The sequence below is a fragment of the Pygocentrus nattereri genome, chromosome 6 (genome assembly GCF_015220715.1).
Source record: "Pygocentrus nattereri isolate fPygNat1 chromosome 6, fPygNat1.pri, whole genome shotgun sequence".
Taxonomy (NCBI): Eukaryota; Metazoa; Chordata; class Actinopteri; order Characiformes; family Serrasalmidae; genus Pygocentrus; species Pygocentrus nattereri.
In genome coordinates this window covers 19,718,848-19,732,530 of record NC_051216.1, presented here as the reverse complement: position 1 = coordinate 19,732,530, position 13,683 = coordinate 19,718,848, and the positions used below count along the sequence as shown (strand labels likewise).

Here is a 13,683-nt window from a genome sequence, read left to right as displayed (position 1 = left end):
ACAGGCAGCAATAAGAGCCAGAGGAGCCTACTGGAGGGAGAAAAGCAGCCCTACCTATTCCCTCTGAAGAGAGTGGCAGCAGCAGCAGTAGTCCTGTTGTGCAGGGCACCGGGTGGCTGGAAGGGCGAGCGCAGCGGTATGAGGGCAGGGCCGCTGCCGAGCACACTCACATTCCCCTTGCCTTCCCGAAATATGGCTGCTTTCTCGCTGAGGCTGACTGGAGTGTCTAGCTCATCCAGAGAGTCGCTCATAGCACTCATGGAGGCCGCTTATATCCACCGCATCATCTAAAGCATAGAACAGGAGGACATACAGCGTCAGGGGAGTAGAGTAAGAGCGTGAACGTGTGTGTGCTGAGCATGGAGCAGCACTCCTCTTCTGTCAGCATGTACACACACACACAAACACACACACACACACACACACACACACACACAAACACACACACGCACACGCATACACACACACACACACACACACACTGCTCCCTTGCCCGACAGGCTGTCCTAGCATGGGAAGCAGGTCCCTCCTACCAAAACATGATCTACCACAATAAAGTTATTTTTAACTCGATGACTCCCAAACGAGCACTGCTCACACTCACACACGGCTCAAAATCCCCTTCACTGCTTCATCCCGTCCACTCAGCCGTGCCTGAAAAAAAAGCTTTACCACTCAACTACGTTTTCGTCTCTCTCTCCCTTTTCTTCTTTTCTATGCCATTTTCTTCTGCATCTGTTTTTTTATTCTTTTTTATACCTGGAAAGCAGACCTGCTCAGGCAGCTAACTCCTACAAAAGGCTTCTTCATTGTCGGTATGCAACTTAGTGCAGTAATGAGGCCTGGAGGTCAGCCAGACAGTAAAACCTACTGTTCTTTTGTCACAGACTTCGCACCGCACCTCCCCACCCCCAGACACTCTCCAGCTCCTCTCCCTCTCCTCCTCTGGACTGTTATAGAGCAAGACCTCTCAGCCTCAGATTAGTTGAAACAGGTGGAAGCTCTGTGTTTGTGTGCGTCTCCTACACAAAGTTTAACTTTATAAAAACATAACATAAAGTTTATATGATAAATTAAGATATAAAAGACTAAAATATAAAGACACAAGCCTGACGGGAGAGAGAGAAAGAGTGAGAGATACCATGATGATGAACTGATAGGAACCATACATGTAAAGGGGTAGAATGGAAGACTACATAGTCCATATTTATCAAGCATCTCAGAGTAAGTACGCTGATCTGGGATCACTCTGTTCGTTATATATAACTAAGGCCCAACCCAATTTTACCCCTTGCCCCTACCCACTTAGCCCTTAGCCCTGTTTTGTGCGTTCGTGTCTAGGGTTAAGATGTCACAATTTTTGTTGAGATGAAGGGGTAGGTCGAAGTGTGTGTGTGTGTGTGTGTGTAAAAAAAGAAAACCGGCAAGATGGCTGCGCGAACGTATTTTGTATTTTCTCCGTTAGAATTACGATAACCATAGTATTATCTTAGTTTAAATGTCGTTTTCGTATATATGGCCCTTTTCTTTATGACAAGCATAAGAAATCGCTAATAGCATGCTAATGTCTCGACAGCTAGAGCTTAACTTTCCCGTTCCACCTTAAGTAGTCCAGTAGTTCTGACGCCTGAAGCGCAAGAATATAACCGCTTCATCATTTAAGGTGGAACGGGAAAATTCGAACAAGAACCGGGTGAGTAGCTGACTTCAGCATCGTAAAACCAATCGCGGTGGGCGATAATACATGTGACGCAATACTATACCCCCTCTGTAAAAACTTCAAGAGCTTAAAAACCTCTTTTAATGCCCTAAATGTAACTAAAGCACAGCGGTGAGGAGCTGAACTTATCCTTCTTCTCTGCTATCACTGAAGACGGGACGGGTTGCCTACAGAGCAGCGCTAGCAGCTGTTAATGAAGCGATTTTTTTTTATTTTAAGGTTGTCGCATTTCGTAGGCCAAGATTTCAATCACTAATAAGTGTTAGTCAGTTACCCCTTGTAACTCAGTCCCAAGAGGTTAGGCTGACACTCGAAAACAAGGGGTAGGGGCAAAAGGAAGAAATGGGATGGGCCTTAAATTAAATAAAATTAAAATGCTAATTTAAAAAAATTAAACCGTGTGAATCGATCATGCCTGATCTTAGATCAGTGTTCCTACCCTGAAGCGTTTGATAAATATGAGCTGAAGAGTTTAGTTTTGGGCATATCGGCAGAAAGGACAAGCAACACAAAGTTAGCCAATCCAACCTGACACACATCATGCCTCAAGCACTTCTGATCAAACAGATAAGATACCACGGCCTGAGTCAGAAAGTAAGACGAATTTGATATTCTTCAAGAAATTACACGTATTTACATATATAATCATAATATATATATATATATATATATATATATATATATATATATATATATATATATATATATATATATATATATGTAAATAAGTACATATATGATTATATATGTAAATAAGTACATATATACACACACACAAGCTTATACACTTATATTAAACCTGAAGTCAGCTTCAGACAGAACTAAGTAAGTATTTAAAAACAGACAGCAGGACAAAATACACAGGTTAACTTACCTAGCCTAGCTAGCTAGCTAGTAACGTTAAGCTAGCCTGCTAACCTGCCTGCTTTCATACCTTCCAAGTAAATGCCACCAGCCACAGCACAGACCGCTGTATCTCCTGTCAGGGAACGCACTTTTTCCTCAAAATGACTAGATTATATCGGTTGCTTCATTAAATACAGTTAATATCAATTTTTAAACGTTTGGGTACCTTATTTCCTTTCGCTTCAACGTCGTCTTCTGGCGCAAATTCCTACAGCCGTTAGGATTCAAATTCGTCTCGCGCTGTTTACCGTCTTTTAGAAATGTAAATGTGAGCATAACACGCTGCTTGTTGTATACCCTATTTAATTATAAGCCCATCCGTGTGCACTGTGGCTTGCATGAATCCGGGGACATTACATAAAATGTGTTTTTGTCTCATCCTCTCGGATGAAACATTTTCTAAATCTTAGCTAGTAGGAAAGGTAAAGAGAGCATGTCTGTGTGCGTGTATGTAATTAGGTAAGCTCCAGTAATGCATGTCTCACTCTAATTTTATACTAACTAGTAACAATGCCACTCTGACTACAGAAAAAGAAAATAACCCAAAAATCAAAGGATGGCAACATACTGGCAATCAGAACGGCACATAGTAGACTTAGCTAAGCCTTTAGCAATATCTTTGTGTGAGAGCATGTTTGGCTGTCCATGTTTATGCATGTGAGTATGCCTGTTAAAGCACTGTGATTCCAGAAATAGGCCTGACCACATTCTTCTGCAATCAGTCAATGCAAATACTTTCTAATTACATTAGCAGGAGAACAGCGCCAAATCAGGAGCCATCGCCAGCTCCAAGGCAGCAGGACACACTCGCACACTACTTCATACCCTCAGCTGCTGCTGCCCTGTGCCCTTCCTGACTGACAGTGCGGAATAAGAGGGAGAACTAAAAAAGGAGGCTGAGAAGGGCCTACATCTACATAAAAAAATTGTCTTGCTAAACAGACCTGGTGCATTCCTTGACTGCAAGTACATACATGCACTCACACAAACACACACAGACATACACAGGGTTCCCAGTCTTTTAGAATTTTTTTTTTCCCCAGGACATTTTGACTTAAGCCATGGCCAGACCAATGGTGAATCAAAATTGCCTGTCGAAAAATAAAATTCACTCAATTTTTTCCAGGATGTGCAGAAGTTATCCACTGCCAGTAGAGTGTAATTTCACTTTGTGTTGAGTACATCTAGTTGAACTCTAAAATCACAAATTCCCAGATGAGCAAAACAAAATCTGATCCCAAAAATAGGCCTGAGACTTTCTGGGCTGAGAACCAATGATGTAGACCTCATTCACTCATTGCAAAAAAAATCTAGGTAAAAATACACTACGCTCCATTTGTTACATTGTATTTCTTGTCAAGCTTGAAAGCTAAATACAACCTAGCTGAAAAATACTGATGTTAGGTATCAAAAAAACCAAAGTTGCTAAGGCTAATAAACTAATGATTTACATGTCATGGAAAGCTTGCCAATATGTGAATAAAAAGTGTGTTTAAATAAAGTCATATTTATCAATAAATATTTCTATTATATACTGTGACTTTTTATTGTTAAATGCTGCAAGAACCTGGCTACATTCTAGGGCAAAGCATTGAGCCCCCAATATTACTGGCTGACATTGATGACCTCTGTATTTATCAGTGAAAATATTGCAAATAATGCATTGATAATTATTTACTTTTTAAATGGCTATAGCTAATCATTATTTACTTTTTAAATGGCATTGAGCTCATAAGTTCAAAAGGATTGGACTTGCACTGAGGTGCACCACTCAGGAGCCAAATGAATGACTTTTTTTAGAATACAGTGATAGATTGACATGTCAACCAACATTCACATCTAAGGATTTAGTAATTTCATACCCATATACCAGTCTTTTAGGATGCTGCTAAGCTTAGAGCCAGCATGTGCACCTCTATCACATCAGTACAGGCTGAACTGAATTTAAACACATGGTGAAACAAATGGGAACAATAAGAGCAAATTAAGAGAAACTAACCACTTTTTTGTTCATATAAAATTATCTTGCACAATGATATATACTGTTTGTGTTTTTAGCATGTGATGTCAGCTCAGACATTACAAGTTTCTCATTTTCCAGCTGTTTTCCACAGCCTGGAATACTAGTCCATACATTTCCAGGTTTTCCAGGATGTGTTGGAACCCTGATACATACACATACATAAACACTCAGGCTTACACATCCATGCATACTTATGCATAACCATATTAGACTATTTTCTCAGGTTATATTGCATTTTCATATTTCAGTACCTGGTTGAAAATGAATCCCTACATAGGTCTCAAAACAACAACAAACATTCTTATGAAATAAAGACTATGTGCCATAAACCTGCAGAATTCATTCTAAAAAGCAAAAATTGTGCAACATATACTTTCCATTTTGTTTGTTTCAACAATAATCTGAATCTAAAGTGCACTCATTGAATAGTATTGAGAGGTCAAGCATTTAAAACATTTCAGTAAATAGTTTTAGTTCCTAAGATTGTAAAATGTTATTCCAAACCTCTTTTGCTATCTCTTTTTGTACTATTCATTAATCTGGCAACATGGCAACAAGAAAAAAATGACAAGAGAACCAGAATGGAACAAAAGCAGTGTCTTGGGGCAACAGCTCAGTGTTTGTAGAAAATGCAAATACTTAATAGTTTTGTAGCATTTAAAGGCTCTGATTAAAAAAAAAGGTTATACTAATATTTAAACACAGTACAGAAAGAACAGCATCTCTCAAAAGCTACAAATGAGCTGGGTCTGGTTTAAAGCATGACAGCATTATAAATCATTATAATCTTTCGGAGACAACAGTTTGGATCTTAAGAGTGTGAAACCTTTGGTAAAAGGGCCCTGGATAATAATAGCAAATCCAATGACCTCGACCAGCCTCACATAATCAGTTCGTGAGACAGTTGCTGTTGATTCACAAGTTTAGACTTTCTGAGATACACAAATCCACTACTAAATCAAACAGACTAATTTACCACCAAGGTTACTACATTTGGTTATATATTAACACTCAAGAGGAAATAAAAGGCTATGTTCTGTATTGCACATATAACTACCAGCTCATGTATAACTGTTAGTTCAGTCAGGGCTGCAAGACATTGATTAAAAAATGAATATGATATTATAGGCATATTAGTAATGAGATAAATCACTTGCAGCCTTTCACAGTGACCTAACTCCAGAAGTCAAAATCACACTTTTGATTAATATGCAATTAAGTATGACATAAAAGGCAAGCAAATGCCTCTCAGACTTGGTATTCTGGGCTAATTCTATGTTAATCCAGCATTCACAAGAGCAGCGTTGGTATTGCTTTTATATTTTATGTGAAGTAAAAATCAATTTTAATGAAAGAATTCAGATTATCTACATTTACTGCTATGATTTCATACTAATGTAGATATAATAAATAAATAAATAAACTAGTCTTTGAAATCAGTCGAATTGTAAACATTCCATTTCTCTCACAAAAACCTCTTGCAACTTTTATAAGAATATATTTATGAGCACTGACATGTGGTACTAGTTAGTAACAGAATCACTGAAACACACTGTTGAGTAAAGCAGGAGTAAGCCGTTTGTATAGAAAGGAAAAAGTTGTAGAATACACTTTGTACTTTAGTGTGCACCACATACAACTGCTGAAACTTCAGAAACTCTTCACTTTCACTCACTTTGTTCAAAAACAAATCTAGTTTGAAATCATTAAGACAAATACATTCCCAGCAGCAATGTATTTTTAGTTTTTCTTTATTTATTCTTTTAATAGATTTGCTCAGGGCACAAATGTAAGACATAAAATGTGGGCTATGCACATGTGTATAAGCTGACATACAATATTGAGTATATTGTCATAGAGCACAACTCATAGGAATACCTTTGGGATGATTTGGAATGGCGTTTGTGATTCTGAACTAATCATCCAACATAACTTTGTTAATCATCCAACCTGACCTGACCTTGCTCTTGTGGCTAAAAGCAGTCAGGTCCTCACAGCAGTGTTCCAAAATCTAGAATAAAGCCTTGCCAATAGAGACTGTTACTGCAGCAAAAAGGGACAAACCTCATATGAATATCCTTGATTTTGATGTTAAATGAGCAGATGTGTACAACACACAATATATGTACACACACACATACATCTCAGAACAAAACCTTGTATCTCCAAAATGGTAACTTTACAGGAGACAACAAAAACGTTCTTTACCTTCAAAGTAAGGTAATGTAAAGATATTTAATTCAAAGCAATTCTAAAGCATTTCTGTTGGTCCAGTCATTAGATTTTCACAACATTTAGAAGACAGCTCCTGAGGTCAAAATATACAGACACTAAAAATTGCAAAAACTGAAGATACCTGTTTTTTTGTTTCTGGTTTTTTTTTTTGGGACAGCAACAACATGAAAGTAAAAAGAAGTGAAAAGAAGTACTGAAAAGAAGTTAATTTGCCCAGAAAAATATACAAATTAGAATAGATACTGCAAATAAAGTTAATAGAATATGTATTAATTTTATGTATGTCTCCATTTTATTGTTCAAAGCTTTTTTAATGTAATTTCTCAGCACCAGTTGCCCATTATGTGAAAATTTCACAATTTAAGGACCAACACAATTTTGCAAAATTGCAAGGAGAAAATCTGTTTAAATGAATGTCTATTACATTATTTTTTTGTGAAAAGGTAAAAGAGCTACAATATTTTCTTTATTTTATTTTATTTTCAATTTTATTTATTTGTTACTGATTCAAGGTCAGAGTAAAGGTTAGGTGCAGACAGAGTCTTACGTAGCTACAGTATTACTGAAGTCAATGGAAATACCTCACATAGATAGGATTACAAATCTGTATGTGTGTCTGTGTGCGACCATAAACATTAACAATATAATAAATTTACTTTATCCTGTAGGTGAGAGCTTGCTCCACATATGCTGGCTGCTGCTGCACAGGTCTCTCTGTAACGGACTGTGCTTTTACGATGAGGTCATTCATGAGCTCAGTACAGAAATCTAAAGAGCTGAAGAGAGAAGATTAGAGTTTTGAGGCTGGAGGCTGCACCAAGGATTTGTGCTAATAAATACAAACTTAAATTCCTGTAGTTTTGTTGAGTGATTATTGGCTGAAAGTTTCACCACACTGAAATGTGTGACTAACAATGGAGGTATGTTATTTTAGTAGGTAAAAAGCAAAGAATTATAGGTTGTTAAATTACATTTAATTGAACTTGTTCATGTACACTTAAAACAGTCTGCCTTATCCACAATCTCAGTCATTTAGACATTTGAACATATCATCCACAATAACAGTATAATTTAGTTAAAGGCAAGGGCTATGTGAAGAGAAAAAGCCTAAAAAAAGGTTCAACAGATTTTTAAAGAAACATGGAACATAATAATTCCAACATTATTATACTTTATTTGTTAACTGAACAGTTAATGCAGCTAAACTGAAACAGCTAATGCAGACTATTACAGCCTCATAACCATAGGATAAGGTCTGACAAAGTAATCACAAAATGGGAGCATGTTATAGAATGTGCTTTCTTTACTCAGTACTCCTCCTTATAAAAATGGATAATCCACACAGAATGTTTTAGAATAGCATCGCCAAGCAAACAATGACAACAAACCGTTAAGGCCAAACAACACAAGACTTCCTTTACATGCCAGTATTGTTATTGTTATTGCCCTGGAATCAAATCACACTGTCATAAAAATTCTCTGAAGAAACTGACAATCTGTGGGGCCTGTTGCTGGTGAATGTCATGCAGGCAACTTGTTGAGGAGTGACTCTCACATGCCTTTTCATTTCAGTGCATGAACTAGGTAATATAAAAGACAGAGAGGAGCGGGTAATTATAGCATGAAGCATGCGCCCAACCACGCATACAGCCCACTGCTCTCTAGCACTGCAGTTTCTACATTCATCATCTTAAGTGCAATGTGCCATCACATTACTAAAACTCACTTTGCATGTCTGGGGAAAAGTGGTAAGGAACCAGAAAGACAAATAAGCTCTGTGACCTACAATGACTAGCTGAAAAAGTGCAATGCCAGAGAGCTTCTTGTCATATCCATAGATAAACATTTCAGATATTTATCTGCACTCATTGTTTCCCTGATTAATGTAAAGACAAATGTAGCAGTAATTTGTGGAAGCTGCAAACAACTGCATTCTTCACTTTTTTCTCTGTTAAGGGAGTGCACGTAATGAGAACTAGTGTAGAAATCTTTATGGGCCTGTTTCCTGGACAGGGTTTAAGCCTCTTCTTAAACTACACAGGATTTGATTGGATATTTTCTGGTTAGGTTTGATCCGTGTCCAGGAGACAGGAGAACTAGTCTAGAAATCTTTTTAGGGACCCGTTTCCTGGACAGGGTTTAAGCCTAGTCCTAAACTACACAGGATTTGATTGGATATTTTCTGATTAGGTTTGATCCGTGTCCAGGAGACAGGAGAACTAGTCTAGAAATCTTTATGGGCCCGTTTCCTGGACAGGGTTTAAGCCTAGTCCTAAACTACACAGGATTTGAATGGATATTTTCTGGTTAGGTTTGATCCGTGTCTAGGAGACAGGCCCTAAAGGTCTCTCCTATGTTATGAGTCATGCCAACTGCAAGTACACCTGTGTTATTTACTGAAATAATACAGATTGTCACTTCAAAACCAATCTGGATTTAAAGGGCAATTTCACCTTGTTTTTAAATTTCTGCACAATTTCATCATTCATCAATCATTCGGTCATTCAGAGTTGCCTAATGTGATATGCAAATTTGAGAAACTTAGGTGTAATCTAAAAGCTACATCACAGAAAGTTATTACGTGAGATTGCTGCTAATACACTCTCTGATACCCAAGACATTGTTCTACAGTATCCTGCATTTACCTCCCCACCATAAATAGATGTGTAAACATACATTTCAGGGCAAAGCTTTATTGCAAAACTATTGTGTGACAAAATAGCACCCAGAAGAAAGTTAAGTCTTTTGGATACACTACTACTTTACTATTACCAACACTGCATGTAAAATAAAGAAGATGTGTAGGTTCACCAGCTGCTTTGGATAGTAAATAAAATACACTTTTGGTTTGCAGACATCGTGACTGCTGGTTCTCATCACCACAGCCGCAATGAAAACAGAAGTTGGTAAGTTTCTCTAGAATGACCCATCAAACCATTTTTACAAATGGTGGAATTTTCCTTTAAATATCTGGGGAGTAAGAGTCTAGTCCAAGCGTAGACCCTGTATGTGATCTTCAGAATACGTTACAAAAATTAAGGCAAATAAGGTATTCTAATACGTGCCAATAACTTCCTCTGCCTTACCAATAGGTGGCACTAACATTTGGAGCGAAATTTACCCACAATCAAACCCCCTGGCGATGTGCATGTAAATTCCACTAACAATTGCGGCTCGCCTTCTTGGAATAAATACCAAACCCAGCGGTGGTCCGCAGAGAAGGTAAAGTTCCCATTCTTCTGACTTAAGCACTAACCACACTCTTAGGTTCGCTAAAACGCTCGAAACAAACGCTAACATTTTAGCAACAGCTGTAGATTTGCCGCAAAGACAAGAGAAGAGTAATAAAATCCTGCCCGTCATGTACCTGCCGCAGCGCCAGCACAGCCTACCTGCTCGCCTGAGACATTCCTCTTCCACTAGAGCGCAACTAAAACGCAGAATGTCATCGAGACAAACTAAAAAGTAAAAATGAAGCATTAGCATTGGTGCCTCACTGTTTACAGGCGTCTCAGACAGAGCGTTGATCTGTGATGATGTACAGTAACCTACACTGTATGCGAATGAGTTCTAGCGCTGGTATGGAGGACTAGCTGGGAGGAATACAAAGTACAATGAATAAATGAACTATAATAACTAATAATAGCTATCGGATAGTTTACAGGTGTGACCCGAAGTCGGCTGAAGCACTGTACCTGCTGTCCGGAGCTATGAAGCGCTCTTACTGCTCCCATGGCTGTCCGGCACCGCGCGCGCTTACTGGGTTAAGGGGCGCCACTTATTTCTCATGCATAAACGCTACGTCACGGTATTGTGACTGGGCTTTGAGGTGACGCCTTGTATACGGACTCTAAATGAATATTTCCATGTTTTTAAGCGTCGTCTGAAGACTAGTGTAATGCGTAAAGTCCTCTTAAGCGTCCCACGTGCACCTAGCTACGCTTACCGTCTCACACAGAGGAACTTGAAGGGGAATTCCACTGATTTTTCAAAATTACTGCATAATGAAATCATTACGATGTAAACAGAGTCAGAGTGGTTAAATATGAAACGGTCCGGTCTAGAGAAACTTAACGACTGAGAATTGTTCACAGTGGTGGTGATAGGAACCAGATATCCAAAGAGTCTAGCGCCTCTAAAAGCTACACCACAGAAAGCTATTACAGGAAACGGTTATGAATACATTACCTGAATCCTGAGACATTGTTTAATGGCACTTTTACATTAAGGCTTTGGTCGTTACCAACATTATATATATATATAAGCTTGCATATAATTATATATAAACATTATATATAAATTTTGAGTAGTAAATAAAATGCATATACATTGTAGATATTATGATTTCTGGTTCCTATGACTGCCATTGTAAAGAATAGTCAGTACGTTTCTCTACAGAGCCCAAAAAGAATGACTATTTTTACAGGAATTAAAGGTCACAATAGTTTAATTATACAGAAATTTTGAAAATTCAGTGGCCTTCCTCTATAAGACATTGTATACAGCACTAGGGGAATCAATGTAGGATGTCATATTTCAATCCGTTTTATCAGTTCATGATGTCTGTTAATGAATCCTTCCATAACCAGGAGCAAGCACTTTTTTGGGGTTAAAAACATTTCGCAAAGAAAACTTGGGTTTATTCATTATATTGTGTTTCATTTACACTGTATGTATGTACTCAAGGGGAGGTACAGTAGGCTACTCAATGATCAGATCCACATGACCATGACTAGATAGCCCTCTAAGCCTATGTGCTACATAATATTATCTCAACAGCATGTCTTGCAGCTCTCTTGAGCTTGAGTGAGTGCAACACAAGCAATAAGCCCATTCATGAATGACTCATGTGTTATACTTTAATGCACAGACTGGGAATCATTTCAGATATTACAGCAGTATTTTCAGCATGAGCAGTGTCTTTCTCTCTTAGCTCAGCTTTGTTGAAAACATTAACTGGTTTTTTGGCAGCCCTCTTATTTGTTTGTTATGCATAACACCCACATATGCATTATAATCTATGTGTATGTGCACGCCATTACATACAGCTTACTTCATTGTGATCCATGTAATTTACAATTATGTAATGCGTACTAGTAGTGTTTACCAGCACAAAAGGTATGTGTTCAGTATACGTGCACACAGGTATACAACAACACCAGTTCGGTGTACTTGAGTACCTTTTTCCACGGCTGATAACAGTATTCTACATCCTACGCCTAATAAGTTAAAGAAAAACACAAACCATCTTTCATAAAACTGAACATATTCATAATTAATGGAAATCAAATAAAACAATTCAACAAGGTTCAGAATCAATATAAATGTTTCAACATATGACAATTAATAAAGATCTCAACGTAATAAATTTGAGTGGGAATAAAATAAACACAACACATGCTGATAAATCTCCAAACAATTACAGACTCAGTAAGTCTCCTGCATAATAAGTTAGGTCAGAGGTTTAAACCCCAGTGATTTAGTTCCCTCAGGTGCTCCATGTTTGCTCAATATTACAAGGCAGCCAGGACGATATATACTGCATTAAATATTTCCAAGTAAGAGTGCTGGTATAAAAGCCAGTCTTTTTTTTACAATCAATAAGATATGAGGGGCAAAAACTGACCCTAGATCGGTTTAATTTCCACACTCATACTCAGGCATACTGTGGATAGAAAAGAGACCAGAAGGCAGTTTACAGTAGGGATTGGCATTTGCAGTCCTAGGCCACAGCAGTGCACAGTTTAGATTCTTCTGTACCCTAACACACCTTTTTCAACTTATCAACTAATCCTCAACCCTTTGATGAACTGAATCAGATCAGGAACATTAGAACAAGGAGCTCTAGTCCCCCAGGCCGAAACTGCCCTGGTTTAAAGACGCTGAGCTGCATTGTCCTCAGTGTAGACAGAAAACGAAAAACGTGTGGGATGGTTGGAAAGTCCAAAGGACAGAGGCACTAAGCTTATAAGAGCACACTAAGGCACAGTGGGATCAAAGCTGAAGTGGAGAGACACTTTATTCCTCCTCACACTGTGCTGCATCTTGCAAACTCCTCGGCACAGGACATGTCACAGGAGACACCACAGAACCCTGCAAACAAATACAGATAAACCTGTGTTAGGTTTGTAGAGAAATTTACTGACACTGACTTCTTTACAGACATGGTGACAGGAATCAGGGGTTGCAATGTCTTCAGTATAAATATCTACTTTATTTACTATCCAAAACCACTTGTGAACCTATATGTGACTTCTGAGTTTTTATGTGTAATGCTGATAATAGTATAATAAAAAAAGAAACTTTTTTCTTGGGGGACTGTTTTGCCTTTGAACAGTTTGTATGTACCACTCCACCATGAATTACATGCAGTTCCTATCACAACCACTGTAAACAATTTTGACTCTTTAAGTTGCTCTAGAATCATTTTATTAAATATTTTATGGCGTTTATGAATGGTTAAATGGGTGAAGTGTTGAAAAACATTTTGTGGCCACTGCATTATTTCTTCATACAGATTTTGGAGTAATTATTAATAGGGAGTCATATTGGTATTTGCAAGCATTTGCTTTAAAAAAACAATACAGCCATAAGACAGATTTGATGACGTTCTTTAGCTTGCAGTAGAGCAGAGGTTCTTGGCCTTGGTTCTGGAGAACCCTTGCCTTGATCATTTCAGTTCTGCTCTGTAATACCCACTATAACTCTTGAAGGGCTTGTAAATCAACTTATTAGTTGGGTCAGGTGTATCAAAGCAGGACAATCACCAAACATACAGGACAAGGATACTCTGAGGGCC

At 38.1% G+C, this 13,683-nt stretch overlaps 2 protein-coding genes across 5 annotated transcripts in view; both read right to left on the bottom strand.

Moving 5' to 3' along the window:
• Positions 1 to 10,654, bottom strand: part of grb14 (growth factor receptor-bound protein 14) — a 54,190-nt gene extending 43,536 nt beyond the window's left edge. Inside the window, exons 1-2 of one of the 2 annotated variants that reach the window (XM_017692240.2) lie at positions 10,580 to 10,654; positions 55 to 287 (exon numbers count right to left, since the gene is read on the bottom strand). In XM_017692240.2, coding sequence (XP_017547729.1) covers positions 55 to 260 — 206 coding nt within the window. In that variant the 5' untranslated portion in view covers positions 261 to 287; positions 10,580 to 10,654. Of the gene's footprint in view, positions 1 to 54; positions 449 to 10,579 lie in introns of those variants that run through there. The other variant, XR_005130396.1, reaches the window with a different exon arrangement.
• Positions 10,655 to 11,717: 1,063 nt separating this feature from the next.
• cobll1b (cordon-bleu WH2 repeat protein-like 1b) overlaps positions 11,718 to 13,683 on the bottom strand; it is a 46,954-nt gene continuing 44,988 nt past the window's right edge. For all 3 annotated transcript variants that reach the window (XM_017692231.2, XM_017692232.2, XM_017692234.2), the window contains one exon: positions 11,718 to 12,977. In XM_017692231.2, the coding sequence (XP_017547720.1) occupies positions 12,903 to 12,977 (75 nt within the window). In that variant the 3' untranslated portion in view covers positions 11,718 to 12,902. The remainder of the gene's footprint in view (positions 12,978 to 13,683) is intronic.